This window comes from Diadema antillarum, unplaced genomic scaffold, assembly GCF_040938485.1.
Source record: "Diadema antillarum isolate AM-2024a unplaced genomic scaffold, OU_Dant_1.0 seq00000157_RagTag, whole genome shotgun sequence".
NCBI classification, from domain to species: domain Eukaryota; kingdom Metazoa; phylum Echinodermata; class Echinoidea; order Diadematoida; family Diadematidae; genus Diadema; species Diadema antillarum.
In genome coordinates, this window is record NW_027271229.1 from 786,167 (window position 1) to 813,730 (window position 27,564).

The 27,564-nt window shown below is 39.7% G+C and overlaps 1 protein-coding gene across 1 annotated transcript; it reads right to left on the reverse strand.

Annotated features, from left to right (window-relative positions):
- Positions 1 to 435: 435 nt before the first annotated feature.
- On the reverse strand, positions 436 to 27,564 carry LOC139727870 (uncharacterized). The gene is made up of 6 exons (XM_071638841.1): positions 27,477 to 27,564; positions 24,794 to 25,105; positions 22,890 to 23,231; positions 2,912 to 3,043; positions 2,373 to 2,447; positions 436 to 1,997 (listed from the first exon to the last, which is right to left on the reverse strand). The coding sequence occupies exons 1-6, from the start codon at positions 27,547 to 27,549 to the stop codon at positions 436 to 438; spliced, it is 2,496 nt and encodes an 831-aa protein (XP_071494942.1). The 5' UTR covers positions 27,550 to 27,564.

Sequence of the window (27,564 nt, forward strand, 5' to 3'; positions counted from 1 at the left end):
CAACTGCAACTCTCGCAAAGGGTCTCATTTCAGTAGACGTTGAAACTCCGTGGAGTCCAATTATTTTGCAATAAGAACATTTTGCTTGACTCATAACATTTTTTTTTTCTAAAAGCCATGACGAAAAACATTTCATACAATTTACCACCAAACGTTCTGATTAATAACAAGACATGAAATAAGTGGCATGGCAATTCAGATCAAACTTACACATTAAGTCATCATAATGTATCATGCGAGGAGGGCAACTATTTTACATAACAAAGATACTTAAAAACGTTAATACAAAAAAAATGTTAATAAAGCTGTTGAGGTTGTAGATTATGCACTCAAATTCACACAGGGGTAACACACACACACAAACACACACCCCCACACACAAGGAATGTTATTTTCCTTCGCCATTATATTTTCTGACATATTTCATATCAATATTCAAGTTGTGTCACTCACCACTTGGTTATAGCGCACCATGAACACCACTCCTGACACTGTGTGGTCTGATGAATAGGACGATAGTTTGTATTCATGCCATCGTTCTCCTACTGCCCTTGCTGCCTCCTCAGTGTGGCATTCAAACGCAACGTCAACGCAGAACTCCCGGTGATAATTATAAGACTTCACCAGACCCTTTATGATACCCAGGCCGAGTTCATTCTCTGAAGCCGAGGTGAAGTACAGTACGTAGCGGAACTCCTCAGGTCGACTAAGAAGTTCGTTTTTCACCTCGTCGAACTTAGCACGATCATTGTCGAATAAATACTTTATATATACCCCTGCAATGTATTCTTGAAACAGTTTGTGGGGGAAAGAAACAGTTGATGTAACCAAGGATGAAATGTTCACATCGCGCCGACGTTCCCTTGTGATGACATCTTTTTCTATAGTCAAAACTCCCACTTTGCAGCATGTAACCATGGCATCATGACACTCTCTGAATTGTTCTTCAGGAAATGAGAGATTTTTGTCCAATAAACCGTCCAACGCTATCTCACTTATTTCCTGAATTGCCCTACTAGCTTCCTGTAATTGTTTAACAATCTTCTGATTTTGTAGATTTTCACAAACTTTTGATGCGTAGTGTTCTTTCAGGAAAGAGATCATTTCTCCAAAAATCTGGGAGAAAGTGTGCAATTTTTGGAGTTCTCTTCGTCTTTCTTCACTGAAGTCGTTCCACATGAGGCAAAGCATGGCACAGTAAATAGGAAACGGGGCCATGTTTGACTGGACGACATCATTTTCCTGCATAAAACTGATTAAGCTTTCTGCAAGATTGTCCTTCTCCCTAATCCGAAAGTACCTCATAATATAAGTCGATAAATTCTCCTCGTTAAATCCTTCGACGTTAAGAAAAGTGTAAGTTTCGGCAAGACTCTTGTCCGTCATGAATTCATTTGTCCTCCAAGGGCGTGTTGTGACAATTACTTTGCATGAATTGTATTTGTCTATTCGTAGAATGCGAATGACTTCACTGCTGCTCGTTTCACTTAATTTTTCGTCAAACTCGTCGAAACCGTCAAATATAATGAGAATCCTACTTAGATTTGTTGAAATGTATCCATCTATCTTCTTCTTTGTTGCCGTATTTGAATGAGAGAGATACGTTTTGACAATACCACCAATACTTTTTGCGTTCTTAATATCTCTAAGAGGTATGAGGAGCACCATGTCCACATCGTGTAGAATCCGTCCCTGGCACCAGTCCCAGGCAATCTTAGCGCAAAGCGTTGTTTTACCGACACCTCCCTCACCCTGGATCAGCAGTCGCTTTGGAAGATTTCCATTTTTATTGTTGGTCAGAAGATCGTCGTATGTTATCGGTGTCTTACGCTTGCTGCTTTGGTCTATTATACTTAAATTCGTATAGATATCATCCAATTCAACACGTTCCATAAAGTTGAGTGGATCCACCATGACCTTGCTTCGTGACATACGGTAATACTCCTTCAGCTCTTCCTTGCATTGCTGTATCTGTTCCTCTGTAAGCGATGGTGGTTCTCAGGAGAGAAACCAAATGATAGAAAAAAGAAAAAAGACATATATAAAATCAATATCATAAATATAAGAGTGGTAAATACCCGCAGACACGTAGGAATATTAACATGTATACAGAGAGAGAGAGAGAGAGAGAGAGTGAAGAGAGACAGAGAGAGAGAGAGAGAGAGAGGGTGAAGAGAGAGAGAGAGAGAAAGAAGGCCTGTATATCGTTTCTTTTCTAATAACCGTGTTACATAATACAACTGTATCATTGCACAAAGAATGTAGAGATGAGTTTTATAACCTTGAAAATGTAAAAGTCACTGTGCATAATAGAATAATGAGCTTTTTCAAGACAACGAATAAGATTGTGATTATCTACATATTTTTCTCACCCAGCATTAATTCTTCTTCCTCGCGAAATCTCTCTGGTATGTTTGGTCTTCGCCAGCAGGGATTCCAGCCACATCCTGAAATATTATCATCATCAATAAGAACAAGAGCGTCACTATAAATGATAATTTTCATGCACAGTATATCAGGGGCACAATTTATTTTCAACACCTTTCTCGTTTCCCCTCTTTTCACTACCAGATTATCTCAAGAATATACGCTTTCGATGTGTGGTACGATCCATTACTTCATGAAAAAATATGTATTTTATTTGACATAGAGAGATCATTGCTAACAATAAATTTGGAAGTTCTACTTACATGGGACAATTTTTCGGTCTCCGTAATGTTGACAAGTACATGTATAAGTAATAGTTCTTGTTTTTTGTATCAAAACTATGGAAAAGCATATATAAAAACAAAGAAATACACACATATACGCACGCACACATACGTACACATACAGACACACAGACACACACACGCATAATCATTAACGCAACAAATGCAAATATCTAACCTTAAAGAAAATAAACCAATACCTTTACGAGGTAGGTAGTCCGGATGTTTGCTTTGCAGATATTTCCCAACAAAGATAAATAAGATGACTATGACAACAGGCACACCAATAATGAGTCCAACGATGAGACCCATATTAACACGTTTTCCTGAAACTTGATAGAGACACAAATTAATGAAACACGTTAGTCAGTCATTACTCCATTTAGAAGACAGTAAAATAAACACATATGAATACTAAGATATACATACAATATTTACATGTTAATATTTTGGTATATGTGTTTTGTGTGTAGGTGTGTGTGTGTGTGTGTGTGTGTGTGTGTGTGTGAGAGGAATAGATAGACAAATAGATAGAGAGAGAGAGAGAGAGGGGAGGGGGGAGATTTTTTTTATTTTTTTTTTTGCTCCATGGTGAAAACGAAGTGGTTGATTGCCTGAATACATATCTGAACCTTGCATCACAAAACCAACAAAAAGTCGCCAGACATGGATTTTCCGTTAAGGCAAGATTCTGAAAGAGCAGACTCTAACCTTTAAAATTATGCATAACTCAATTCAAATGGACTTCCCAAACCTATATAAATATTGGAAGAAAAGCACACACCCTGGAAAGTGTGAAATGAGAAAAGAGGTTCTGAAGTACGGGGTCTATTCAAGCGCTTTATCTTTATCAAGCGGTACTAAACTGTGCAACGGATGGGAGAAAAACAGGATGTTAACCACCGTAGCAACAACAATGAAGATATGTTCTATCAACACGTTATGTTCATGATTAATCCCAACTTTCAAAGAAGTAGGGTTATCCTTTCAAGAAATGAAAAGGGATCTGTACGACGTACCTGATGACACTACTCTACCAGAAATGGTTGTAGAAAAACTGCTGGAAAGTACTTTCCCATTCATGTTATGATCCCAAATTTAAGAATAAGACGAAGACAAATCTAGCTCTTGCAAAAAGTATTAAAAAAATAAACTCGACTTGGTTGACCTGTTAGTCCAGGCTAGGCTTGATAGAAAGTGCACCTAACCTTGTTTTTAAATATATACACTGTTTTTTTGATGGTTTCTTGTCAATTCGAGGGTGCTGATTCCAAATCCGATTGATGCCACTCTCGTAACCCTGAGCATTTTCGGCAAAATGCAAAAATCCAAAATGGCCGCCAGATATGCTAATTAGACCATGATAATCCCATTTATGTCAATTTTAGGACCGATTAATCCATCAAATTTTTTAACATTTTGTTGCTTGAGTAATTCTATTTGCACATGGAAGACAATTTTCATTTAATGTAGGTACATTTAGTATTTTAAGCTTATTTTCAATTCAAAATGGCCGCCATTCCTCTACTCATGTACATTATGAATGGCAAAAAAAAAAAATATGCATATATAAATACAAGACGAATTTGCTGTTTTTCCAGTCACATACCTACGCTGTAATCAAGTTTTGCATGTGTAATGCAAATCTGATAGTTGCCACTTGCAACACAAGCAAGCAAGCAAACAAACAAACAGACAGAAAATATGTGACCCTGCACCTCAAAACAAACACTTGTACCTCGCTCGGGTGATCACGCAACACTCAAGAAGTCTGTGCCGCGGACATTGTTTTCTTTTTTCTTTTTCTTTTTAATTTTTGGCGTTTATATTTCTCCAATTCAGAAACTGTCATTCCTTTAATTACATACCCAAGTAAGAAATAATCTCACATCCGCATCTGGGAATCTACACCCTACAAGCAATGCTTCTATGTAGATTCCTCATATTTCACATGTTTTATTGTCTTATAAGCTGTACGTGACAATTCATCCAGGCTTTTGTATTGTGATGTGTATGTTTTATGTATTTGTTGAAATGTGGAATATGGAACAATAAAAAACAAAACAAAAAAACAAACAAAGAGTCGCCAGACATGAATTTTTAGTTAAGACCATATTCTGAAAGAGCAGACTTACTTTAAAATGATGTATAACTCAAATCAAATGGACTCTCCTAACCTATCTAGATATTGGAAAGAAAGCACAAACTCAGGAAAAGTGTGAACTGAGAAAAGAGGCTCTGAAGTACAGTGTCTATTCAAGCGCTGAATCTTTACCAAACCGTGCTGGCTGTGCCATGAATGGGACAAAAAACAGGAAGTAAACCACCAGAGTAACAACAATGAGAGATTATTAGATTAAACTGAAATTAAGCATGCCTCATTAACACATTCTGTTCATAACTAATGCCAACTTTCAAAGCAGTAGCACTGTCCTTTCAAAAGGTATTAGAGTTGAAAGTGAAGAGTATGGACAAGGTTTTTCAGAAATGAATGAGGGATTCTAAAGACACACCTAATCACACTATTCTACCAAAAATGTTAGAGATAAACTGCTAAAAAGACACACTTTCCTGCCCGTTTTATGATACCAAATTTTAGCATAATGTAAAAGAAGACCCGCTCTTTCAGAAAATATGAAAAAGTCAAGTTCGGCTAGGTTGACCCATTTCACTTATTTTCAGTCCTCACGCAATATTAGTGTGTGCGACTTTATGTTCGTTTTGAGGTGCACGGTCACATATATTCTTTGTCATCTTGTATGTTCTTCTTGATACAAAAATTCAAAATGAATGCCACTCATATACCCCTGTACAATATGAACGATAACATGTGCACGGAAATAAACAAATTTTCTCTTTCTTTCCTGTCATGCAGCAACACTGTTTATCAATTTGGATGCTGATTAGAAATCAGAAGAAATCAGAAGGTTGTTTAGGGCTTTTTTATTTGTAATGCAATCATCCAAATCTGGTTCCTCAATCTGGATTTTTCACAATTAATTTGGGAAAAAGCCCAACAAAATTTGAATTGATGCAAACATCACGATCGTTTATCAGGAATTATTAGACATGAACATTTGATACTTACCTGCCTTAAGATGTTCAACACCATAAAATTTACTCTGATATACTATAGCTAAATCTCAGATGATAACACAAATGAAATTTCCAAATAAATGTCTAAAATATCGAACTACCTAAAATAACTCTAATCTAAAAGTGATACTATACAAACTGTTCGATCAATTCCCTCTTCCGAGAAAGAACATGAGGCAGGGGAAAGTTGAAAAAAGGGACCACCCCACTTCCTTTCCTCAAATCTCTGATATTAAAAAAAAAGTGTTTCATGTTCACCCATAGTATATTTATTTGCTTGGAAATACAAATGGCAAATGACCTTCTGTCTGATCTGTATAAAGTAGATCAGATTTACCACTGCTTCTGTGATGGAGTGATTTTTCACCTATTTGCTAAAGGTTGGTTAAATGTAACAGCATGAATTTGTGTACTTGCCACTGTAAAATTGGTTACAGCTCTCTATTCCGAAGGTTTGTTATTCCGAAGGCTCTTTAATCCGAAGATTCGTTAGTCCTAAGGTTCATTTTTCGGAATTTCATTTTCGGATTAATGAATCTTCGGAATAACGCCACAAATTCTCGGATTAACGAACCCTTTGTCATTTTCCAATTAACGAACCCCTAGGTATAGAAAATTTGTGTGTTTCGGATTGACGACCCTTTGGATTAACGAACCCTTTTTCATTTTCGGATTAACGAACCTTTAGGTATAGGGAATTTGTGTTTTTCGGATTGACGACCCTTCGGAATAACGAACACTCGAAATAGCAAATCTTCGGAATAACGAACAGCACCCGTAAAACTGACACATTTTTGTGTCTGGAGATGTGTACACTGCTCTTGCCTTTCCTTCAGTGATGAATAGTGAAATAATTGAATATTTACCGATGTTAGTACAATGCAGGTGATTCATGATGAACATAATGGGATGAGTCCATATTAGTCAAGGGGCTTGTTTTACACCTGTTTGCCCCCACCTCTGCTGCTGCCCAGCCCTGCCCGACCGCGACCCCTGCAATCCTGCAATTGCCTTACAATATATCTAGGGGTCACTCGGCGATCTTGCCGTAGAAAGAAGGTAAAGACGTGGGGAATTGCTTGAGCACTCCTTTACAGAAGATCCAAAGCCCAACCTTACCAGCACCCATCCACAGAGCTATCTGACAATAGACATGCTGTCATTATTGCCTATATGTAGCCATGATAGGTGAAAGGCTTCACTGTTCTCGCAATAGTTTCATCGGGGTGAATGTCTTTGCGTATGATGTCTAGGGAGGCTCTAAGATTTATAAAGTGCTGCCTCATTCTGAAAGCAGTGCTATAACAACTTCACATTGCTTGTCTTTAAATTTCAGCACTTGCAGCTTCAGGATGTCGCAGACCAACTGACTTAGGACTCTGAATGATGGCCTCCTCCAGGTGGCTATAAACTAACTCCACTCCTTTTAACATGGTGACATAATAATCACTTCATGAAGGAAGTTTGCTCTTGCAGATGATCTTACCCTTACGTCTCATAGAAGGTCCTTGGATGACATTAGCCGAGTACTGACCCATCTCAAGACAATACAGGAGTAATTCTCCTTCTGGAGACTTTGCCTCAACCTTAACAAGAGTACCATTAGGCCCGTGCCTTCCATCTTAGCAACCATCTTGCCAACGCTATAATGTTCAAGGTAGCCTTCTGTAGCAGGCACAGGCTCAGGAAGTCTACCCTCCTTATTGGTGCTCAATCACTCTCCCTCCTTACGATGAAGGAAAGGATGGCAAGTGTCCCCAGTGCCGTCTACGCATACCCTGATCTTGGTTTCCAATCATGATAGCCTGATAACCTGACCAGGGGACATTTCATGAAGCGTTTTGTCTGACAGATTTGTTGTCAGCCAATCAGATGCAATGGTTTTTAGGCTTATAATAGTTTATCATATATGTCTGACAAAACGCTTATGAAATGCCCCCCCCCCCCCGCAGGAACCTGCCATCAATGTGTCTGAAATCCCACAAGCCAATCTAGATCTCCCTCACCCCCCCCCCCCCCCCCCCCACCCTCCCCACCTCTCCATCACTGACAGCTTTGACCCCAAAACAGGATGGTGCAGATGCTGGTTTGAGGCCATGGATTATTCAAGTTACCTACAATACTGTCTCTGGCATGGCAACAAAGACGGCTTCAACGGGCTTTCATCCTGGTCCTATGGCAAATAATCACCCTCTGACCCTTGTGGAAGTCATGGAAGTGCTGAACATCATCAGATGTGGTTGCAACTAATGCAATTGCAGGACTGATATGCATCTTTAGCCCTAGAATCCTGCAAATTTGGGGCTAATGTCGCCTGCTGCCAAACATCAAATTAAAGGACAAGTTCACCTTTATAAACATAAGGATTGAGAGAATGTAGCAATATTAGTAGAACACATCATTGAAAGTTTGAGGAAAATCAGACAATCCGTTCAAAAGTTATGAATTTTTAAATTTTTTTTTGCGGCAACCGCTGGATGAGAAGACTACTGCAGCGTATGAATAACTTGCGTACAACAATATAAGGAAAATATAAAGAGAATTTCACAAAATTCCATCTTTTGAAAAAAGTACACATTCCCCTGACTCGTTACCGACAAATGTTATGGGCAATATTATTCCCCCTGCCTTTAGAAAGAGGCAAGTCAAGAGCTCTTTTATTATGCGAAAAAAGTGAAAATATGTTGAATTTTCTTTTACATTTTCTTTATACTGTTGTACGCATATGACTCACAAGCTGTAGTAGTCTCCTCATCCAGCGGTTCCAACACAAAAATTTTAAAAATTCATAACTTTTGCATCGATTGTCCAATTTTCCTCAAACTTTCACTGATGTGTTCTACTAATATTGTTGCATTCTCTCAATCCTTATGTTTATGAAGGTGAACTTGTCCTTTAAAGAGATCTTTGAAGACAATAAAAAAGAATAGTTTTGGTTTTAAGACGAGAATGAATGACCTCATGATGTCAAAGTATATATAATAAACACATGGGAAGTGTGCCAGAACTGAAAGAGGTACTTCACATTGGTCCTTGGTTTTGAATAGTTTGAAAGGTATTTCGTTTGAACAGTGTTGTTTATGGGTGCTGTTCGTTATTCCGAAGGTTCGCTATTCCGAAGGTTCGTTGGACTGAAGGGTCGTTAATCCGAAACACGCAAATTCCCTAAACCTAGAGGTTCGCTAATCCGAAAATGAAAAAGGGTTCGTTTATCCGAAAATGTGTGGCGTTATTCCGAAGGTTCGTTATTCCGAAGATCGGTTAATCCGAAAACGAAATTCGGAACAATGAACCTTCGGAATAACGAATCTTAGGAATAAAGAGCCTTCGGAATAACTAACCTTCGGAATAACGAGCTGTAACCGTTGTTTATACCTTCACCGGTCAATGCCGGTGTTTGTTGTTGTTTTAATTTAAGAAGAAAATCAAGTTTGCTCGATACACCAAGGCGGTACTCTTAAATTATATCATATAAAAGTATGGAAGTTATGATCCATTTCAAACTCACCACAGGACCCCTCCCATTCCTTGCACCTTTTCTGTACCCTATTAGTGAAATCCTTCAGTGAAAATTACCTTACCCTTCAGTGAAATGCAATCATGTTACAGAAGCCTTGCTTTCTAGCTTCCCCCCTATTTTCAACATTATTTGATAGTATATACCATATATCTAGGTTGTTAATATTGTGTGAGTATTACATTTGTATATGCAACCTGCATGCAGAACAGGATGGTATATTGATTTGTTTTTCGTGATGTGTAGTGCACTTATATTCTTTGATGAAACAAAATAAAAGATAAGAAATTGTGTTAAACATCGTAAGGGCTACCATTCATAACTCCTAGTAATACTCCTAATTTATGTGGTAAATAAGGACATTTTACATCACTAAAGAATAACTTTTTGTTAAGAACCTCCTCAGATATAATTATGATCAGCACTAGATCTTAATAAACAATGTAGCTGGATGTCAGAAAAAAAGAAACACCCAGCAAATTGGCTTTCTATTTCCACATATATTTTTGCCATTCATATTGTACACAATAAGAGTGACGACCATTTTGAAGAATGAAAATGCATGCAGGCCCTATATTATTGTAAGTGCCACCAAATATATTTGCCTTGCACACGCAACACTTTATAACAGCGTAGGTACGGGACTGGAAATACAGTAAATTTGTTCTTTATGTCCATGCATTTTTTTTTTACCATTCATATTATTGTAACAAAATTGACCTAAAGCAATGACCATGCCTAGTGTTACCCCTTCCAGAGAAATGGAACTCCCAGAGAACAGACCTACTTTGTTGTACATGTATGCTCCCTGAGTACAAGCTACGAGGTAGTAGTGTTTGTGTGAATAAGTGTGTGTGTGTACGAGAGAGGGGTAACCTCCTTGTGCATGGCAATGATGTTGGGGGTAGGCAGGGACCACCTCCCTGGTGTAGGGCTGTGTACGCTCAAGATTATGTAACTACCGTAGCTAGGTAGTGAGAGAGAGGGAGAGAGAGAGTGACAGAAAGAAAGAGAGAGAGGGGGTAAAAGTTTGGACGGTCAGTATGAAAGTCCGAGTAGATGGAGAGAGGGGAGAGTCTGGTTTTGGTGCTGGTAGAAGAAACTTATCTCCAGTGGACAAGTTTGTCTTTGTGCTGATCCTTGCCTGAATAAAATCAACAGCGAATGGTATGTACTTGTCTTGCGACCTACTTTATTAAGTCTCTTCTGAGATGACTTGGGTATTGGTGATGGTGATTTGAGTACATGACTGTGTGAGTGGCATGATTGTCATGAATTTGCTGTGCGAGTTAAAACAAAAGGAGTGCCTCTTCAGCCATATACTTTGGCAAGCAACCCAGGCAGATTTTACATCGTGTTTTGCTCGGGATAGTGTGCTTGTATGGTTAAAGCATTTAGGCACAATTCTTTCACAACACAAAAATACGTTACAAATGGTGGCAGCGCTGGGATTGATTTAATTTTGGCATCATTTTAACTCTCGTCAGCATCTTCCGTGCAACATGCAGCATACATGTTATGCCATGGTAGTAAGCTATTCAAACTCAGAAGTGACGCAAACATTTGCTCAAAACTGAAGTTACCTCATGACAGTGACCTATCCAGACTCAGAAGTGATGCAAACACTTGCTCATAACTGACGTGAAGATGGACTAACTGATGCCTAGTTTGCTCAAAATAGTCCCTCACGTGTAGTAACTCAAATGTACTCTCTTGAATTTTGAGAAAGGGCCTGACTTATGAGCACTCAAGAGTCCTCATGAGCACTCATGAGAAGCAAGTTAGAGTGCACCTTTATGCAATTGGTATATGTACTCATGGCAGTGCATGAATAATCAGCTAAAAGTCTGGTTATTCGCAGCTAGAAAATATGCCTTGTCTCAGTGATTGACGCAAGTATTGCTCAAGTCAAAATATGATGACAAAGGGTATATGTACATGGAGTGAGGAAGAGTGGTACTCAGTCATACACTGTCCGTGAGTACACGGAATGGTCAAGATAGAGCTCAAGAGCACCCGAGAGCAAAGTGAACTCACGAGCACTCAAGAACAAAGTGAAGTCACGAGCAGTCACGAGCAAAGTGAAGTCATGAACGCTCCTGAGCATTGTTGTTCATGCCTGAGTGTGTTATATGAGGTACAATAGAGTTCCATATCTGTGTATAATCAATCAGTTTGATATTGGATTGTTAAAAACTAGTTGGCGAGTCTAGTGTAAGTTTGCCTGAATTGTTTTGAACCTACTGTGATAAAGAGACAGACAGAAAGAAAATGGAACGTTCTGGAGAAAAGGTCGTGGAGATGGAGAGAGAGCTATCTCGGTTGAGGGAAGCATTGAATCGTTCTAGGATGGAGGTGGAATTGTTGGAATGGGAAAAGTCCCAATCTGAAACCCCAGAAAAAGAACGGCAGGGAAATGCAGATAATACTCAATCAGGGAAAAGCCATAATACTTCTCCTGACACAGAAAAACCAGAGTCTTTCCATGAAGTTGATTCTGAAGTAGCTTTCAAAGTCTTACATCCACCAAATGCGAACAGTGACATTGGCTCTACACAAGTAGGACAACCAAAGGTGCCGACAAATCCAACCACACACTCCACCCCAAACATGATGTATGATATCGTGTCCACTCCTCTTGCCCCAAAAGTTAGATTAACTGCTGGCATGGCAGACATTGGAAATGTGCCAACTACAGGAAGATATGAAATGTCTAACCCTCCAGGCCATGTGAAGGGATATCATGAGGCTGCAGGCACCAAGATAGACGAAGTAAGGCTAGCCTTCAATTACCATGCAAACCCCTACACCAATTACCAAGGAAGACGGGAAAGACCGTTGATAATACCGGATAAGTTTCAAGGTCAAACCTCATGGAGCGAATATATGCAGCATTTTGAAGCATGTAGAGAGGTTAACGGCTGGGACAACCGCGAGTCAGCCATATACCTAGCTGCCAGTTTGCAAGGAAAAGCGCTCCGTGCAATAAGTGACCTCCCCCCAAGCCTTAAGAATTCCTATAGAGACTTGACAAGGCTCCTCGGACAAAGGTTCGGGCCCAGCCTACAAGCCGAGAACTATCTGGCAGAGCTGCGTCACAGGAGACAGCGACAAGGGGAGACAATACAGGAGTTGGGTCAAGCGATCCACGAACTCTCGGTTAGGGCGTACCCAGAAATCCCTCCAGTCTCAAGAGAGAGACTGGAGAAGAATCATTTCATTGACGCCGTGGAAAGCCAATCGATCCGAGAGGCTATACATAGATCACGTCAGGCATCATTGGATGATGCAATCAGGGCAGCCATAGAAACAGAAAACTTCGAGAGGATTGAAATGCAGAGGAGAAGTGAGCATGGTACTGGTAAGCCTGGGAGATATACCCGTGGCATCGAACATGAAACAGACCAGCGCTTACAACAAATTGAAACGGTCCTTACCCAGCAAGCAGAACAGATGGGTATGCTGACAAACCTGCTAGTACAAAGAGAGAAAGAAGCTAAGGCTTCATCAGCGTCTAATGGACCTCATCACAATGAAAGGAGAGGGCAATTCCCACAGAAAGAAACAAGAAAATGTGGATGTGGCAAAGTTGGTCACCTAAAGCATAATTGCTGGTCCTCCAAGAGGAATGATAGCAATAAGGGAAACGACCGGCAGCCGACCGAAGGGTCCGCGGAAAAGCTGTCAGAGACAAAGGATCCGCCGAAATCAAAACCGAGCAACAAGGAGTCAAATGCACAGTAAGCGATACAGTCATCACAATCCCAAATCTTGGTGCAGAGGCAAAACATGGGCTTTGTGTGACAGGTAAATTGCGCTCAATTGAGTGTACATTTCTTGTTGACACTGGATCTACAGACACAATAATCAACTCAAGCGTCTATCACCTCCTTGAAAATGAACGCAAACCACAGTTGATGAGCCCCACTGTAAAACTCCTTCAAGTTGATGGCACTCCACTATCAGTTCTAGGTGCTGCCTGGATGGAAGTAAACATTGGGAGAACGACCCAGTTGGTGAAAGTGATTTTTGCCGATATCAAAGGCCAAGCAATCCTTGGCATGGACTTTCTCCTCCCAACAGGAGGAAGTTTAGATTTTAGGACATTATCTTTGAACATTAACGGGGAACGAATCCAGTGCTCCAACTCTGTCGGAAGACCCTTTGTTGCGAGGATAGTAACGGTGCGACAAATCACAGTGCCTCCCGGGCACGAGGCTATCGTTCCCGTGAGGATAGCTGATCGTCATGAAGGGATGGGCGGCCCAGCACTTATCGAGCCAGTAGAGGGAGGCGGAGAACTGGCGTTAAAAGGACTGGTGCTTGGCAGGACACTTGTCGATGCTGGAACAGATGTTGTTCCAATGAGGGTCCTAAACCCCCATGACGAAGAACTTGAAATTCCAGCAGGAATCACAGCGGGAACAATAACCTCTGCCGAAATAGAGGATGATACGTCAAAGGAAACAACACAAACTAACGATCTCCCACAACATTTACAAGACTTATACGTCAGAAGCAAGGTGAATCTAGAACCAAAACACCACGATACTCTGAGGCAGTGTTTGATTGAATATGCTGATGTATTCTCAACCTCCTCCCTAGATATCGGTCGCACTGACATAGTCAAGCATACCATCAAAACTGGAGACGCACGCCCAATAAAACAAAAAGCAAGAAGACATTCATTCTCTCACCGACAAGAGATTGATAAACAGGTGCAAGACCTCCTAGAAAGAGGAGTGATAGAGCCTTCAGATAGCCCCTGGGCATCTAACATTGTCCTGGTAAAAAAGAAAGACGGATCCAGAAGACTCTGCGTGGACTATCGAGACCTCAATGAGGTAAGCATCAAACATGCATATCCGATACCCAGAATTGATGAAACCCTGGACGCTTTAGGCTCCGCAAAGTGGTTTTCAACCCTAGATCTATCGGCCGGATATTGGCAGGTTGCACTTGATGAAGACGCGCAAGAAAAATCCTCTTTCATTGCACGCAATGGCCTCTACAAATGGAAAGTCATGCCGTTTGGGCTAACAAATGCGAACGGCTAATGGAGAAGGTAATGAGGGGTCTTCAGTTTGAAATCCTACTCATTTACCTTGATGATGTGATTGTCTTTGGAAGGACAGTCGAGGAGGAAATCAAACGTCTCTCCCTAACCTTCTCACGGCTAAGAGGCGCGAACCTAAAGCTGAAGCCAAGTAAGTGCCAGCTCTTCCAGAAATCGGTCCTCTACTTGGGACACATTGTCTCATCAGAAGGAGTGTCAACTGACCCAGACAAGGTGAAGTCGATAAGAGAGTGGCCAAGACCAAGCTGCAAGAAGGATGTCAGGAGTTTTCTTGGACTTGCCTCCTATTACCGACGATTTGTCAAAGACTTTGCAGAGATTGCATCTCCGCTGCACGCACTTAGCGCTAAGTCAGCCAAATTTCTTTGGGACGATAAGTGCGAGGAAGCTTTCAATGAGCTCAAACAGCGACTTCAGTCGACACCCATACTGACATTCCCAACTCAACACGACGCCTTCGTGCTCGACACCGACGCTAGTGCAGATGCAATGGGAGCAGTGCTTTCCCAAATGCAAAATGGGGAAAAGAAAGTCCTGGCCTACTTCAGTAAGCGCTTCAGCAGGGCAGAAAGAAACTACTGTGTCACGCGTCAAGAGCTGCTTGCTCTGGTATCTGCATTGAAACACTTCAGACAGTACCTGTATGGCCGTACAGTAAAAGTGCGAACCAATCACGCATCACTGAAGTGGTTGTTGAACTTCAAAGATCCAGAGGGACAGCTTGCGCGATGGCTTGAACGTCTCACTGAATATGACTTGAAAATCGAACATCGACCTGGACGAAAACATGCGAATGCTGATGGCCTGTCACGTCAACAGTGCAAACAGTGTGGTAGGAGAGATGAAGCTCCAGCAGCTACCAGTAAGCCTGATGAGGAAGACTTATCCGAGGATGGGTCTACAGTCCACATCAGAGGTATAGGAGCTCAATCTACGTTGCCACACACACAACTGCGTGACATGCAATTAGCAGATGATACGATTGCATGGATTCTCTCTGCGAAAGAGAAGGAAGATCCACGACCTGAGTGGAGAAGTATATCACATGAGTCAGCAGCAAGGAAGACATATTGGTCCCAATGGAACCAATTGGAAGTCCATGATGGTGTGCTGTATAGACGTTGGGAGGCTGACGATGGAAAGTCAGTCACGAGGCAATTGGTATTGCCAGAGAAAATGAGAAAAGACGTCATAACAGGCACTCATGGGGGACCCTTGGGGGTCATTTAGAGTTGAGGAAAACCCTGGCCAAAGTGAAGGCAAGGTTCTTTTGGCCGAGGATGACTGCTGACGTGCGATCACATCTCCGAATGTGTAACCTTTGTGAAAGGAGAAAATCCCCATCCAAGAAACGGAAAGCACCATTACAACAGTACAGGTTAGGGGCAACCATGGAACGGGTAGCAATAGACCTCATGGGCCCATTTCCTAAAAGCGACTCAGGAAACCAATGGATATTGGTGGTTGGCGAGTACAATACTCGCTGGATGGAAGCCTATGGACTTCCGGACGCTAGGGCTGAAACTGTTGCAAGGAAATTGGTGGACGAATTTATTAGCCGTTTTGGGGTTCCTCACGAATTACACACAGATCAAGGATCCAACTTTGAATCCAACCTTTTCAAAGAGGTATGTAACATCCTCCACATCAGAAAAACAAGAACTACAGCGTATAACCCAAAGTCCGATTGGTTAGTGGAGAGGTTTAATAAAACGCTGATTAACATCATCTCCATGATGATGGAAGAAGGCAACACTAGAAACTGGGATGAAAAGCTGGCATGCGCAACCAGTGCATTTCGGGCATGCCCACAGGAATCAACTGGCGAGTCACCCAATATGATGATGTTGGGTAGAGAATTAAGTCTCCCCATCGACCTGGAAATACCATCAGTGTCTGATGATGAGGACCAGGGAGAAGTGGAAGGTGACTTTGCCCAACAGCTACGGTGGCGCATACAGGCCGCTCACCATCGTGCCCAGCAATGCCTAAACAAGAAAGCTAGACATCAGAAAACGGAATACGATCGACACACCCAGAAGGTAGGATTAAGGGAGAATGACTTTGTGTGGCTTCATGACCCTGCAAAGAAGAAGGGAGTTTCACCAAAGTTTCAATTACGATGGAAGGGTCCCTTCCTAATCGTTACGAAACTGTCCGATGTCATATTTCGTATTCAGAGGTCTCCCAAATCAAAACCTCTAGTAGTACACTGTGACAGGATAAAGCCATATTGTGGAGAGAATTTAACCCCCTGGACATGGAAAAAACCAGAAGAAATTGTCATCTTGGATCCCTTGAATGACAAGGCGAACACAAATGAGGAAGTCCAGGGAAGCCACACTCAGGAACCTCCTGGAGTGGAAAGGTCCCCAACTGACAGCAACCCACCGTCTCACGACGAGAATCATGCTCAAATTCCTGCCTCCTCCTCAAAACCCCAAATGAACAGCCCCTCAGAAGACAATGCTGGAACACTGGGAAAGAAAAGCCATAGGTATCCCACACGCACCAGAAAACGTCCAGCTTATCTAGGTCAACATTCCAATTAATATTTCAACCACTATTGAAATATCCTCTCTATTCACAGACACAATGCCGAGGCATGGACGAGATACCGTGTACTGCCGGGACTGTGGGCGGAGATGCGTAAACAACACTGATCTCCAGCGCCATATACAGGATAGACACCGACAGCGGACCTATGCCTGCAGGCGATGCAATTACATTAGCAGCCGCTCCTCCAATCTGGCCAGACATTATCGGACTCAGCATCCTAGCCTTCCCCCACCAATCAAGCCAATAACCTCAACCGTTAATGAAGCGCCAGAACCAACGACCAATCTATCAAAGGCACCCACCAATGATAGACCTGCAGCAACTGTGCAACTTCCACCCAACATTCTGGTTAAGCCGTCACCCCCCGATGAGACTCAACCTGGACCTGTTCCACCAGTCACCAATGCCACTACTGTGTTCGGAAGCCCAATGGTCTCCCTCTATGCGTCCCCGACTCCCTCACCATCGCCCCCCAAAATGACCGGAAAGCCCCTTTCCATGTTAATGCAATCTTTAGAAAAAGAAGAAGAAGAAGACAACGACGACTCATCCGATAGCGACGACGAGGAGAAAGACGAGCAACTTGAGAACTCAGAAGAGGGAAAGAAAGTTGAGGGCAATATTCTTGTTTCGGTTGTAGAAAGACGAATTATTAAGTATTTTTCTCGCGGGAAGCTAATTAAGAACTGTGACACTACAGATTCTTATGTCAAATCAGTACCGAAAGAATGGGACCAACAGGTTACACCAGATTACGGTTTGAAGACAGAATAAATTCAACATGTTTATTTAGGAGTTGTTCACCGTTCTTCTTAGATTGTTTAACCCCTTCTCCACCTCCTAAGTCTTCACTACTGTCTTATCCTAGTTCTTTTCTCCGCTTCTCTTCCTGACTCCAATATTTCTCTATACTTTTTCTGTATCGACTTAATTCTTCAAATAGGGGTAAGAATAAAGAAGAGTTCAGTTTGTTAAATGATAGTTTACAGCTTCCACTAGGTGCACGTAATCTCGTGGAACATTCAAGACAACTCTAATTGAAGGAGATAAAAGTCACACAATTGTCTTCATAAATGGATAATTCTAACTCAGGTTAGGAAGTGTATGCTTATTTTACTTTTGAGTTATTCCCTCCTTCATGATCATTGCCAATGATTTGTTCATTATCCAGTAAGTTTGCTGAATCTTGACATCATTCACCTTGCCAGTGTGTGCCAAACTTATGTACTATATGTTTATGTATTTATATAAACAACAATAATATAGGAAAGCCTAAACTGCAGTACTCTCCTGTCGCCAAGGGTTTTTGGAAATGTTTCAAAAATATGTTATTGGACATGTAAATTGTCTTTAGGATGCGATACACATTCCTTGCCATAGTATATTTTTGCCTCATATATTTATCTATTATCAAGTGACTTTCTACCAAAGATACGGATGATATACTGTGAAACAAATTGCTGCAGTTTAATGGAGTTTTATGTATGTATGTCGAATTGTGAATGCTTTACAATTTATGAATTTTACATGTAGGCGAAAGAACATTCCTTAATGCGCGTTGTGCCTCGATTTTCTTACTGTTTTGTACTTTTGTACTATTGTATTCAAGCATCATATGAGTTATAAGCCTACCTCACAGTTTTTAATGGCATAAGTCTGCCTTGGAAGTAGTACATAGGACATAAGTCTGTCTATGTTTATAGTTTTGTATAAAAAAGTATGTATATAGTTTTTTATTTGTTTTTAACGTCTGTTTGACAAAGCGGAATATATTCTAGTTTACGTTTGAGGTATACCATTACTCGTCTGGATGAGTAATGTCCACAGCTTTTGTCATGGGATCGCATTCAAATGTTTAAAGTTTGTTCACATTTTTCAATGACAGGATACATGTTTTTCTACATTTAAAGGAAACGAAGTTAATTCTCAAACATTCACAAATGTATGCAGTTGACCGACATCTGAAAATGATATTGTTGTACTTGTGTATAGAGCTGCATCATATATTTTTCAAAACATGCTCCAACCGATTACGAGAAGTTATCCTTAAAGTATGATGTTGAAATTGGCAGGACAGTCTACTTGGATAGTACAAAATTTGTATTATCAAAAATTTTGCTTATGTTTATTTTAATTGCATGTTTTATGTTATATTTTTTGTAGAAGAATATTAGTCAAAAGATGAGAAGGTGAACGAAACTGTGTTGAGATTAATGTAGTCATGCGACATGTCTGCAGCACCAATGCCTAACATAAAAGGTGTAGGCATGATAAGTGTTATTCGTATGGTTTGGATGATATGTTTTACAGGCTTGTGTTTTTTTTTTCTTTCGTTACGTTAGTTACTGTGTTTATTCATAGGTTAGAAGTAGTTTGTTTAAAAAATTATATTACCGTCCAATTTTGTTTGTTATTCATGGAATCGTTTGAAACGAGGACGTTTCAAGCTGGGTAGGGAGTTGTGTAACAAAATTGACCTAAAGCAATGACCATGCCTAGTGTTACCCCTTCCAGAGAAATGGAACTCCCAGAGAACAGACCTACTTTGTTGTACATGTATGCTCCCTGAGCACAAGCTACGAGGTAGTAGTGTTTGTGTGAATAAGTGTGTGTGTGTACGAGAGAGGGGTATCCTCCTTGTGCATGGCAATGATGTTGGGGGTAGGCAGGGACCACCTCCCTGGTGTAGGGCTGTGTACGCTCAAGATTATGTAACTACCGTAGCTAGGTAGTGAGAGAGAGGGAGAGAGAGAGTGACAGAAAGAAAGAGAGAGAGGGGGTAAAAGTTTGGACGGTCAGTATAAAAGTCCGAGTAGATGGAGAGAGGGGAGAGTCTGGTTTTGGTGCTGGTAGAAGAAACTAATCTCCAGTGGACAAGTTTGTCTTTGTGCTGATCCTTGCCTGAATAAAATCAACAGCGAATGGTATGTACTTGTCTTGCGACCTACTTTATTAAGTCTCTTCTGAGATGACTTGGGTATTGGTGATGGTGATTTGAGTACATGACTGTGTGAGTGGCATGATTGTCATGAATTTGCTGTGCGAGTTAAAACAAAAGGAGTGCCTCTTCAGCCATATACTTTGGCAAGCAACCCAGGCAGATTTTACATCGTGTTTTGCTCGGGATAGTGTGCTTGTATGGTTAAAGCATTTAGGCACAATTCTTTCACAACACAAAAATACGTTACATTATACATGATCATAGGAATGGCGGCCATTTTGAATTGAAAATGAGCTTTAAATACCAAATAAACCTATATCAAATGAAAATTATCTTGCAAATACAGATGGAGTAACACTAGGAAAGGAAGTGTACAAAGTTTGGCGGAATAAATGGAAATAGAATGCGCCTTATTCTGATTATCACGGCCAAATTAGCATAGCGGCCATTTTGTATTTTTGCATTTTGCCGAAAATGCTCAAGGTTACGCGAGTGGCATCAATCGGATTTGGAATCAGCACCCTCGAATTGACAAGGAACCATCAAAAAACAAGGTTAGGTGCCTTCTAGCCTGGACTAAGTTTCATCTTTTAGGATTTCTCATGTTAAATGAAGGGATGCGATGTTTTGTTTGTTTTGTGATGCACGGGCACCTTATTATCAATGACAAAACAAATTATTCAAAGGACACAATTCTAATATTGAGTTATCCTATGAGGCCGACAGCCACGCATCATACGGCCAACGGGCTCGACATTTATGAAAGATCCATGACCTTCAGTTACACAGCTCACGAGTCATACAATGTGACAGCTTGACAACAGGTAAAAAGGTCATGAGTCCAGCACGAGGCAAACAAGGCCTGCGAGTCCGACACTCCATAGGCAAAAAAACAACAACAACAACAACAAACAAACAAAAACAAAAACAAAAACGGTTTACGAGACCAACACTGCATAATTATGATAGTAATAAGTGTCGGACTTGTGCACCTATTTTAATACCTAAGCTCATGGGCCTTCATACTAGTCTTGCCTAGAATAGTCCATGGGCCAAGACCCGAAAAATGGGTTGTTGGTACCACCTGAGGTGGCAAAACCTTTTTGGTGTCATTTTGTTTGTCGGGCATAGATATGCTTATCAAGCTATGATAGCATTTCCAAATGAGTAGCTTAGTCATAATAAATGATTTTTTAACCAATTTGGTCTCGTTTTTATATCCCTATACTTCTGAATCGAAACTAACCGCTATACAAAGAATAGCACTGTCTTCCGTATGTCCACAGGTGTTCTGTTGTAAACGCGGTGCGCTTAGTCTTTATTCAAGGCAGCGAAGGGAATATCCATAGGGTTATGATGTCCACAGCTGTCACGCGGTGCGCTTAGTCTTTATCTAGACCAATGTACCGTTATCACATCTAAAGTTCCTCATAAAAGGGATTATCTATACTGTTTTTATACTACCCTCTCAACAAATACATCAGTTTTAAACAAAATAACTCTGTACATTTACAATATTATTCATTATAATGTATTGTAGTGTACCGGTACATTGTTTTTGCATTTTCTTTGATTATTGGATGGAAATAAAGCGACGTTGGCGTGGTGTTAGCGTTTTCACCGTAGCGTTTTCGCCGGAAAATGATAAATAATTGAAAAATACGGTAAACTTCACGAGGAATTGCTTTTGTTGTTGTTGTTTTTTTTTAGATAAAAGGATATACACTGTATCATAAACATTGGATATTCCCTTCGCCGTCTTGAATAAAGACTAAGCGCTGTGGACATCATAACCTTTGGATATTCCCTTCGCTGCCTTGAATAAAGACTAAACGCACCGCATTTACAACAGAACACCTGTGAACATACAGAAGACAGTGCTCTTCTTTGTATAGCGGTTAGTTTCGATTCAGAAGTATAGGGATATAACAACGAGACCAAATTGGTTAAAAATTCATTTATAATGACTAAGCTACTCATTTAGAAATGCTATCATAGCTTGATAAGCATATCTATGCCCGACAAACAAAATAAAACCAAAAAGGTTTTGCCACCTCAGATGGTACCAATATCTGGCCTGGCCCATGGACTAGAAGTGTTGATATCACGGACTGTGCGACTCGTGTGCTGTATTATAGCTCGTTGGTGTCGGACTTGTGACGCATAACCCTGTCAACTATTGTAAGTTTCTTTTTCTTCTTCTTCTTCTTCTTCTCCTCCTTCTTCTTCTTCTTCTTCGTTTTCTCCTTCTTTTTCGTTCTCTTCTTCTTCTACTCCTGTTTTTTGCTTTTTATTCCATGTAATTGGTTAAAGTTTCTCTTGAATGCATCTTCTCTTCTCTTTTTGTAGTAAATTGCAGACCAGTAAAATGGATACTTTTTTGTGCGGAAAGGTTCCTTTGCTCAAAATATGGATGAAAGAATTATACTTCCCCGTTACAAATCTCAACAAGGACATTGGTTTATTTTTTTTTTCATTACATTTCATTTATTTCATTCTTTCTCTCTTTTTCGGCAAACATAACACGAAATGAATCAGAAGATATAACATAGGCATGTAATTCGACTTTACATGGTAGATAGTAGTTAACAAATACAAAATTAAACATGCATACCGGCAAAATACAAAGTTATGTCTGGAGAAAGAAGAAGAAGAAAGAATTGAGAGGTCCACTGAAAAGTATGCTTGTAAATTGTGGACCACTCAAATGATTCTTCATGTGAACATTATTTGTTTACAAAGACAGGATAGAACAAAACAGGACAGAACAAGACAGGAGAAACACACGACATTACCTGACTTGACAGAAAGGTATACATTGAAAGTAATAAAGCACCAATGAATAATGGAAAGAAAGGAAAGAAAGAAAAGGAAACATGAAAGGAAAAGCCAACACGCTAAACATCGGAATCGAAAGAGGGAATTGAGATGCTTCAGAGCTCGACAGTAATTATTCAGAGACATAAAATTGGCAACATTTCACGAAACCTGGTGAATGCAGAACTGTGATTTCTCGGGTCGACGTTCCATTCAGCGAGTCACCGGTAGCCACGCACGTGAAGGTTTGCTCTGTCCCGTGTTTGGCTGAAACAATGATTGTCTCAAACCTCTCGTATGTGCCATCAGAAAGTGTGTTCTGTTGTGAAACCACGGAATCCAGTCTCTTTCCCGACTCCTCGGTCCATAGCATGGAAACGTTTGGCTTGAATCCACTTACGACACACGTAATATTTAAAGAAGGGGTGTTGGAGGGAGATTGATATGTACACCGGCTTTGACGAGATTGACTTCTATCAGCACATTCCTCAATCGTATGTCCTGATGCCATCGCTAAGAAAATAGGAAAGTTATTTTGAAATGACGTATAATTCATGTTATAAACATATCCTTATCTTTACTCAGGAATTAACTGACATGACATGATATCACCAAATAATTTGCACAGATGTAACGAAGAGCTGTTTTCGCTTCTGTTTTTTTTTTTAGTCGCTATTTTACAAATGAGACTACAACGTGAACAATGCTCAGATGAACAAACATAATAATGACAATATTTTATTGGATGATAACACAGATAAACAAAACTTACCTGTTTACATTTGAAGAGTTTGTTCGCAAAAAACCGATAAGTCCATATTTACCAAATGGAGATATTTGCGATTAAAGGTCAAGAAAAATAAAGAAAATAATAAGAAAATTTTGGCTTCTTTTGACTATAACTTCAAAAATATACCTATATATATATATATATATATATATATATATATATAGTGACCAATATATCATTTAAAAGGTATTATTTTGTACTTTATGACAGAGATCGTACTTCAAAATCTTCAAAATTGGACTTATCGGTTTTTGCGAACAAACGCTTCATTTGAATTCGAACTTTAGGATGATTACATCTATATAGCTTTAAGATCTAACCCCAAAATCACTGTTAATGTATCTAAAAACTTATAAGTCATATTATAAACGCAAAACAGAACAACGTTACAAAATAAAGCAGAAAGAAAATAAATCATTGTTCATAGTGTAGTTATAAAACTAGTAAATTGTTTCCAATTATGTAAAATGCAAATTTGAGACAAGTGACTGAACCTGTGTTGGATGTCTTGTAAAAATGAAAATTTTGTTTGTCATAGAAAACTCAATCATCAGAAGTTTTACTTTCTTTTAAACTTGGTGACTGCTATGGTAACTCCTTTGTGAAACTTTTTTTTTTTCAGAAAAAAAAAGTACTCCATATAATTTGTACCAAAACATTATTTATGACTGATCTATACAGGAGATTCACGCACTTACTGTCCGCAGGGCTACATCTACTTTGTTTTAAGGCATAAACAATAAAGTCAAATAGGACGGTTGCTATGACACAAAGTCATTATATATATAGCGGGTTTTTTTAATTGTCTCTACTATCTTGCTTTATCTGTTTGTTGTGAAACGTGTGATATGAAAACAGTTTCAGATATGTCATTGAGGCAAATCCAATAAATAATGTAATGCATTATCAAAAAGAAACTAAACAGAAGGTTATAGGTGCGCTTGTAAGAAAATGAACAATATGTAAGCATGCTCTGCCTAACGACATTGATATACTTTATGTGTTATGTTTTATTTCTTTGAGGCAAAAGGTTTGATTGTAATTAGTATCAGTTATCCATCACCACGATTACTCTTGAAATTGGCTTTAAACTGCTAGCATTATTTTATACGTCAATGTGACACTACAATATTGTGACGAAATGCCACTGACATGCCGTTCTTTCGTCTCCCTTTCACTTAACTTGAGTGTCTAAAGTTTCTTTTTCTGTTTTTACCGGTAACCTTATTCATAACAATCTTTTCCCTCTAATTTATGACACCGAATAGAGACAGATGTTACTTACAGCTAATCGTCAAGATAGTAAAACTGTCAAAACTTTGGGTGTTCTTCAGCAGCACCAGACAATAATAACGACCCTCATCTGCCACCTCCAAGTTGCTGATGACGAGGCTAAAGTTCTTGTCTATGTCAAACCGTTCCTCCAAGCTCTCAAAATTTTCATGGAAATATTCAGCCATAGGCGTCTTCTGGTCCGGATGTAAGATGCTCTCCTTATCCCAGTACACTGCGAGAGGCTCCTGCTGCTGCTGGATGTCACACGGCAATAGGATGTCTTCTCCTTTCCATCCTTGAACGTTGGGGGCAGTGCCTACCACTGACGCAAGACGGCAAAAATTTGAGTTGGCATGATTGCATGCATGCAATGAACTTCATACATAATTATGGCTCTCTACATGCATGATGCCAGCCCTGTTTTTACCCCCCCTCCCCACACACACACACACAAAATGTGGGATGTGCAGCAAAGAGATAAGATTGATTATTTTTAATTAGTATTATTACAATCGTTTTGAACCCCAAGATTGTCTGGTATTACTAGCGAAAAGTTGTTCACTCAATATCCAATTTCAGTCATTGTAATGTAAAGGCTACACAGATGAAAAATGTCTTCCTCATAAGTAAAATAAGGTTTAAAACTTTGGTTGAGTTGAGTCTTATTTTTAAGGTGAAATTAATTATTTTTGTCCGACAGAATGAAAAAAAAAATAATAGGTAACCCTACCTTCAATCAAAACAATCGAAGTTGTCCTAATGAACATAATTATATAAAAATTGTTTTCTTCTTTCCATTTCATTCAATTCAATTCAGTTCAAACTTTATTTCATTTTTCGAAAAAAAAACCATAAACATTCACTTTCTTTGGCAACAGAGAATAAGGTGACATAATCAAAGCAAAGTAAATTGAGAAAAATATCATTGTGAAACTTCGGAGTTGCAAATACGTTGTCATGAAAATTGACTGAATTGATATAGACCATATGTGACCCTGCACCTCAAAACAAAGACAAAGTCGCCAGACATGAATTTTTATAATAGTCAAGACCTTATTCTGAAAAAGCAGACTTTAAGCTTTAGAATGATGTATAACTCAAATCAAATGGACTCTCCTAACCTATCTAAATATTGGAAAGAATGCACAAACTCCGGAAAGTGTGAACTGAGAAAAGAGGCTCTGAAGTACAGTGTTTATTTAAGCGCTTAATCTTTACCAAACCGTGCTGGCTGTGCGATGAATGGGACAAAAAACAGGAAGTAAACCACCAGAGTAACAACAATGAAAGGATTATTAGATTAAATTGAAATTAAGCATGCTTTGTTAACACATTTTGTCCATAATTAATGCCAACTTTCAAAGCAGTAGCACTATCCTTTCAAAACTTATTAGAATTGAAAGTAAAGAGTGTGGACAATGTTTTTCAGAAATGAAAAAGGGATTCTAAAGACACACCTAATCACACTATTCTACCAAAAATGTTCGAGATAAACTGCTAAAAAAAAAAAAAAAAATCCTGCCAGTTTTATGATACCAAATTTTAGCATAATGTAAAAGAAGACCCCTCTCTTTCAGAAAATATGAAAAAGTCAAGTTCGGCTAGGTTGACCCATTTCACTTATTTTCAGTCCTCACGCAAAATCAGTGTGTGCGACTTTATGTTCGTTTTGAGGTGCACGGTCACATATAAGAATACGCTAAACATCGAAAAATGCATGAGGGACCCACTAAAAAGACAAAGCTTGTAGAATGTGGGCAGGTCAGGTACAAAATGTCACATACAAAAAAATAAACTGTTGCAAAAAGAGGGTGGAAAGGGCTGGAGAAAAAAGTCAGGAAAAAAAGTTTGGAAGCCTACCGAGAAGGTGATCAAAAAGATAAGATGTAAGAACAACACAAATGACACCATAAGCACATAGTCATGTTAACATTCTACTCCTATAAGATTTAAAGTAACCAACAGTGTCATCAACAACAATTTAAAATATTGTCGGGAAAAAATTAAATCATGATGTAAGTGAAGTGGTAACAGATGAACCCTAATTAGAGTCACTATGTAATGTCGTTCTTCTCCGTTAAAAAACCACGGATGTTTTCCTGAAAATCATTAAACTAGTGAAGCACTCTGAGAGCGCAGACCTCCGCCAAGCAGCTACTTTCCATCGATGATCTCGCTCTTCCCAAAAAGATTTTTCTCCTCTTCATCACTGGGAATACCTCTTTGGGTTCTTCCATAAAGATCAGTGATTTCCACCTATAGGATGGTACACATGCTGAAAATCGCCCTATTTTCATATACAGAAGACTTTGTTAGGTATGCCCTCAGCTGCGCTCCGAGCCTCGTCCTAGCAGAAACTAGCGCACCCACTTTAATGTCTTTCATGAACCCAATTCATGGGCGTGAAGCCACCGAAAGCATGTGAGCCGTCTACATTTTACATACGCCAAGTCATATCTATACGCAAGCAGAGAAGTCTGTTTGTTTGTTTGTTATTTCCATCTGAGAAGATGAGAAAATAAATGTCCAACAGTTTAAGTAAAGGAGATACAACAGCAATAACGATCAACTCTGTTCATAATAGTGTTTCAAGACATTTTCAGAATTTTGCAATTTACTTGACGGATCTGTTGAGTGATTACTCGGTAACGGTTACATTAAGTGCAGATTTATGAAAACAAAGTGGCACTCACCTTTTATATTTTGGTCACAGAACGTAGTTGCAGTCAGTGTCAAAAGGAGAAAGAGGTAGAATATTCTATCCATAGCTAGTAGTCTCAG

Coding starts and splice junctions, on each gene's coding strand:
- LOC139727870 (XM_071638841.1), bottom strand. CDS start 27,549: ATGGATAGAATATTCTACCTCTTTCTCCTTTTGACACTGACTGCAACT. Junction 23,232..24,793: donor TACTATCTTGACGATTAGCT/GTAAGTAACATC, acceptor CTATTTTCTTAG/CGATGGCATCAGGACATACG. Junction 2,448..2,911: donor GGACTACCTACCTCGTAAAG/GTATTGGTTTAT, acceptor ATAATATTTCAG/GATGTGGCTGGAATCCCTGC.